Consider the following 6744-nt stretch of genomic DNA (forward strand, 5'->3'; position numbering starts at 1 on the left):
GTTTTTACACTCGAGCGGGATGGCGAAAGCGTACGTTAGGGGTATTAGCTTGCTCCGAGTCAACAGAGCGAAAGTTTGAGATTAGGAGATTTAAATGAATAAAAACCTCGTAAAATAGGCATTTTATTAATTACATTGTTTCCAAAAAGCTCTTCTAAAATCTAATGGGATGGCGAAAGCGTACATTAGGATTAGGATAGTAGTCTGAATCAACAGAGCGAAAGTTTGAGACGAGGATTTTTAATCAATTGGAATTAGTAAAGATTTTTAATTTAATTATGCAAAAGCCAATGAACCTTCGGATTACCTTTAGTTAAACGAAATACATACTGATACCTGTCTTTTATTATTATTCTTTATTTTCTCACAATCACTTTCCCTTAGGAACAATCGAAATTTTAGTACTCCTAGCTTTACATAGTAACCTTAGATAACGGTAGATCGATTCATAGTCCCTGTGGATTCGATATCTTTTAAAACTACACGACACGACTGTGCACTTGCAGTTATCAGATTTATAGACACGTAAAGTCGCGATCAAGTTTTTGGCGCCGTTGCCGGGGACTATTTAAGTCGATATCGTAACTCACTGTTACATCGTAGAGACTAGGATAATTCTTCCCTTTCTTTTTGAACGATTGTATGCCAAATACTCGTTCACAAGGAGGAGACTTAATACAACGAATTAACGAGATCGAACGTTTCATTAACGTTAAACGTCGAGCTCGCAACCTTCCCGAAGTAGCAGAAATTCCGATAAATCAGGAATTGATTTTTACTGATCAAATCAATCAAATCACCCCGAAGTTAGAGATGGCTGCTATTCGTCCTCTTAGAGACTATGCCGCTCCTTCACGCGCTGAACCGCATTCAAGTATCGCACCACCTGCGATTGAAGCGAACAATTTCGAACTGAAACCTTCACTGGTCCAAGCTGTTCAACAGAATCAATTCTCTGGAAGCCCTGTAGACGACCCCAATCTCCATTTATCTGTGTTCGTGCAATACGCCGACACTATCAAAGCCAACAACGTTAGTTCCGAAGCTATTCGATTACGCCTTTTCCCTTTCTCCTTGAGAGATAGAGCGAGAGCGTGGCTTCAATCCCTGCCTTCCAATTCCATAACTACGTGGGACGAATTGAAGAGAGTATTCTTAGCAAGATACTTTCCGCCTAGCAAAACTGCTATGCTTAGAGGTCAAATCAACGGATTTACCCAGAAAGATAACGAATCGCTTTTCGAAGCTTGGGAACGTTACAAGGACATGCTTAGAATATGCCCTCATCATGGACTCGAACCATGGCTGATCATCCATACCTTTTATGGTGGTCTCTTATATAACACTAAAATGACTATAGATGCCGCTGCTGGCGGAGCATTAATGGACAAACCCCATGATGAAGCATACAAACTCATAGAGAACATGGCACAAAACCATTACCAATGGGGAGGAGAACGCGCCGCTCTAGAGAAAGCCCAAACCAAAGGAGGAATGTACGAAATTAGTGGTATAGACCGCGTTAACGCTAAAGTAGACGCTTTAACTCAAAAGATCGAGAATTTGACCATCACTCCTTCAGCCACCGCTGCCGCTGTAGCACCTAACTGCGAGATTTGTGGATTCACTGGGCATGTAGTTGCTGAATGCCAACTCTTGACTGGAGTCCCATCTGATCAAGTAAATTACGCTCAAGGAAACCCTTATTCTAACACGTACAACCCTGGATGGAAAAACCACCCGAACTTTTCTTATAAGAACAGCAATGCGTTGTACGCGCCTGGACAAGCACCTGCTGTACCACCTGGCTACCAAAAAGCGCCTGTAGCTGCTCAAAACACCCCTAGGAAGTCAAACCTAGAAATCATGATGGAGAACTTTATAGCTTCCCAACAACAAACCAATAAAGACTTCCTGAATCAAAACATCCACAATAGCGAGCAACTAAAACAACTATCGAACAAAGTAGATGCTTTAGCTACGCATAACAAAATGTTAGAAACTCAAATCTCACAAGTAGCTCAACAACAAGCACCTACTGCTGCCCCTGCTGGCACGTTTCCTGCTCAACCACAACCTAATCCTAAAGGACATGCGAACGCGATAACACTACGAAGTGGAACTAATTACGATGGACCCATAGATCCTAGAACCCAAAACGTACCCATGTCACAACAAGAGCCAAAGGAAACCCAAAAGAAAACAACCGACGAACAAACTGCTAAGACTGATGAGAACAATAACGAAGTGGAACCCGAAAAAGAGAAACCTTATGTTCCACCACCACCTTATAAGCCACCAATTCCTTACCCTCAAAGATTAGCCAAATCAAAAACCGAAGCGCAATTTAAAAGATTTGTAGAACTTCTGAAGCAATTAAACATAACCATACCATTCACAGAAGCCATAACTGAGATGCCTTCGTACGCTAAGTTCTTAAAAGAAATCTTATCAAACAAAAAGAAACTCGAGGATAACGAAACTATAACGCTTACCGCTGAATGTAGCGCTATCATCCAAAACAACATGCCTCCAAAACTGAAAGACCCTGGTAGTTTCTCTATACCCTGCGTAATTGGAAAAACCATCATAGAGAAAGCCTTGTGCGATTTAGGAGCTAGTGTTAGTTTGATGCCTCTATCAACCTGTAAGAAACTCAATCTAGGTGAGCTTAAAGCAACAAGAATGTCTCTTCAACTAGCAGACCGTTCAGTTAAATATCCTGTAGGAATGTTAGAGAATATCCCTGTTCGTGTAGGTCAATTCTACATCCCAACTGACTTCATCATTATGGATATCCAAGAAGATTCTAACATCCCGATCATTTTAGGAAGACCATTTTTAGCGACCGCTGGTGCAATTATAGATGTAAAGCGAGGAAAGCTTACTTTCGAAGTAGGAGAAGAGAAAATAGAATTTATCCTTTCTCAATTCCTAAAAGCACCTTCTATAATTGACACATGCTGTTCTGCTGACATAATCGACGAGTGTGTCAAGGAAATAAAATCCGAACCAAATAAGGAAACCGAAATCCTAAGAATTCCTATGCCGCCAATTTTTGAAGATGACAACTGGCGTGAGGAATATCAAGATAACCACCTGAGTGAATGCTTAGCTTTAACCCCTGATCCTATACCTGGACCTAAGAAACCTGCTATAGAGCTGAAGACACTTCCTACCGATCTTAGATACGAATTTCTAGACGAAGAACTAAACCGACCAGTTATAGTGAACGCCAACTTAGGACGGACCGAGACTGAAAAATTACTTAATGTCCTAAGAAAATACCCTACCGCTTTAGGATACAACATATCAGATCTGAAAGGTATAAGCCCTTCTATGTGTATGCACCGCATTATGCTCGAAGACGATAGTAAAACCTCTAGGGAACATCAAAGGCGAATAAATCCTATTATGAGCGATGTGGTTAAAAAGGAAATCCAAAAACTGCTAGAAGCTGGAATAATATATCCTATATCCGATAGTAAATGGGTTAGCCCTGTTCACGTCGTACCAAAGAAAGGAGGAGTCACTGTAATCACTAACGCAAAAGGAGAATCTGTAGCACAACGTACCCAAACTGGATGGAGGATGTGCATTGACTATAGGAAGCTAAATAAAGCTACCCGAAAAGACCATTTCCCTTTACCTTTCATAGATCAAATGCTCGAACGCCTAGCTAAACACTCACATTTTTGTTATCTGGATGGATACTCCGGATTTTTCCAAATTCCTATCCATCCTGACGACCAAGAGAAGACCACATTCACCTGTCCTTATGGTACATTCGCTTATAGACGAATGCCTTTTGGACTCTGCAATGCACCCGCGACCTTCCAAAGATGCATGATGGCAATATTTGCCGACTTCCTAGATGGAATAATGGAGGTCTTTATGGACGACTTCTCTGTCTGTGGAGGAAGTTTTGAAACATGTTTAGAAAACCTTGAAATGGTGCTTAGACGATGCGTAAGCGTAAACCTAGTCCTTAATTGGGAAAAATGCCATTTCATGGTTCGACAAGGAATTGTACTTGGACACATCGTATCCGATAGAGGAATCGAAGTTGATAAAGCAAAAATCGAAATTATCGAAAACCTTCAACCTCCCAAAACCGTTAGAGAAATAAGAAGTTTTCTGGGACATGCTGGTTTTTACCGACGCTTCATTAAGGATTTCTCTAAAATAACCAAACCCTTAACTGAACTACTCATGAAAGACGCCGAATTTATTTTCACCGATAAATGCACTGAAGCATTTCAAACGCTTAAACAAGCATTGATCTCTGCGCCAATTATGCAACCTCCCGACTGGAATGAGCCTTTCGAAATAATGTGTGACGCAAGTGATTATGCTGTAGGAGCCGTTCTAGGACAAAGAAAGGATAAGAAACTACATGTCATATATTATGCGAGTAGAACCCTAGACGAAGCTCAGATGAATTATGCCACGACAGAAAAAGAATTATTAGCTGTCGTATTCGTATTAGACAAATTCCGTTCTTACCTGGTAGGAGCCAAAATAATCATATACACTGACCACGCCGCCATTAGGTACCTCCTAACCAAAAAGGACGCTAAACCAAGACTTTTGAGATGGATCTTGTTACTACAAGAATTCGACCTGGAAATTAAAGATAAGAAAGGCACTGAAAATGTCGTAGCAGATCACCTCTCTCGATTGGAAAATCTGAAACCCGAACAAGTACCAATTGACGATGATTTCCCTTATGAAAGACTCATCGCCCAATTAGAAGCAAATGAATTCGAACCATACCGTCCAAACTCTGAAACCGAGAAATTAGCTGAAATAGCTTTAGCCCGATCTGACGCACCTTGGTATGCAGATTTCGTAAATTACCTAGCTGCTGGTGTGCTTCCTCCTGATCTAAGCTACCAACAGAAGAAGAAATTCTTCCATGACCTAAAACATTACTATTGGGACGACCCACTCCTTTTCAAAAGAGGCCCCGATGGAATCTTTAGACGTTGTGTACCCGAGGAAGAGATAAGAAGCATAATAACACATTGTCATTCTGCACCGTGTGGAGGACACCATAGCACATCTAGAACCTGCGCCAAAATCCTTCAATCTGGACTTTTCTGGCCCAACCTGTGGAAAGACGTCCATTTTGCTGTACTAAGCTGTGATAGATGCCAACGAACTGGAAACATTTCAAGACGCGATGAAATGCCTCAAAAAGGCATTCTTGAAGTAGAAATATTTGACGTCTGGGAAATAGACTTCATGGGACCGTTTCCGTCATCGTTTGGAAATCAATATATACTCGTAGCCGTCGATTACGTTTCAAAATGGATAGAAGCTATTGCTTCTCCTACAAACGATACACGAGTAGTTATTAAACTTTTCAAAAACGTCATCTTTCCTAGGTTCGGTGTGCCAAGATTGGTAATTAGCGATGGTGGTTCCCATTTCATTTCAAGAATACTTGAGAAACTCCTTCGAAAATATGGAGTAAATCATCGAATAGCCACACCATACCATCCACAAACAAGCGGTCAAGTAGAAGTATCTAACCGCGAAATAAAACAAATATTGGAGAAAACTGTTGCTATATCTAGGAAAGATTGGTCAACCAAGCTAAATGAAGCTTTATGGGCTTATAGAACAGCTTTCAAAACTCCAATAGGAACTACCCCATTCAAACTCGTTTATGGAAAATCATGCCACCTACCAGTAGAGTTAGAACATAAAGCCTATTGGGCCATTAAGAACTTAAACCTAAACTACACTGCCGCTGGTGAGAAACGACTTCTAGACATAAACGAATTAGAAGAACTTAGACAAGACGCTTACGAAAACGCCAAAATCTATAAAGAGCGAACGAAAAAATGGCACGACAAGCGTATATCTAGGAAAAATTTTAGCATAGGCGATAAAGTGCTCTTATTTAATTCTAGACTAAAATTATTTCCTGGTAAGTTACGATCTAGATGGTCTGGCCCTTTCGAAATAACTAACATATTTCCGAGTGGAGCGATAGAAATCAAAGGAGAAACCGTCAAACCTTTTGTCGTAAATGGGCAACGTCTTAAGTATTACCATCATCTCGAATACGATGAAAACATCGAAGTTTTTAAACTTGACGAACTGCCCGCTCTTTCGAAAAAATAGTTTTCTATTTTAAAATCGTCGAGCTTACGACATTAAACAAAGCGCTTGGTGGGAGACAACCCACATTTATTTATTCTTTTTATTTTTTAATTTTATTCTATTTTATTTTTTAAAATTTTTAATCTTTAATTTCCATTTAACTATTCTATTTTTAATTATTCTAGATTTTAATTTTCTTACTATTTTTCATACATCTTATAATAACTATTATAATTATAGCCGCCTTCTTCATTCGAGAAAATACTTCCTTTTTATAATTATAATTATTATCATAACTTGTTTTATTTAATTTTATTTTTTAAAATGAACACTAGCCTAGTTCTAACTTAATCTTAATATTTTCAACTTCTAGGTTTTTCATTTAACTACTAACTACGATGCAAGAAGCTGATAATATGGAAGTTGTGTTCCGTGGTAGAGGACAAGAAGCAAGATTTAACAAGCTGGCTGGAAGACACATGGAGTTGACTTGCTATCCTCACAAACCAACTATGGTGAAGCTTGGTATCGAAGAAAGCATCCTACACCTGCTTAACCAAATCGGTTGGACTGGTTCTCACTTGTTCCGCAAGTTTAGCACTTATCGGAAGCTCACTCTGGAATTCTTGA

The 6744-nt window shown here is 39.7% G+C and overlaps 1 protein-coding gene and 1 non-coding gene across 2 annotated transcripts; one reads left to right on the plus strand and one right to left on the minus strand.

Moving 5' to 3' along the window:
• Positions 1–1188: 1188 nt before the first annotated feature.
• On the minus strand, positions 1189–1295 carry LOC131600795 (small nucleolar RNA R71). The gene has a single exon (XR_009283403.1). It is a non-coding gene; the product is annotated as a small nucleolar RNA R71 (small nucleolar RNA).
• A 1120-nt stretch (positions 1296–2415) lies between these two features.
• On the plus strand, positions 2416–2994 carry LOC131599772 (uncharacterized; the record flags this gene model as incomplete). Its single annotated transcript, XM_058872037.1, has 1 exon — positions 2416–2994. A coding segment is annotated over exon 1 (579 nt), but the record flags the coding sequence as incomplete, so codon positions are not given.
• Between the last annotated feature and the right edge of the window lie 3750 nt (positions 2995–6744).

Source organism: Vicia villosa, linkage group LG4 (assembly GCF_029867415.1).
Source record: "Vicia villosa cultivar HV-30 ecotype Madison, WI linkage group LG4, Vvil1.0, whole genome shotgun sequence".
Lineage (NCBI taxonomy): Eukaryota > Viridiplantae > Streptophyta > Magnoliopsida > Fabales > Fabaceae > Vicia > Vicia villosa.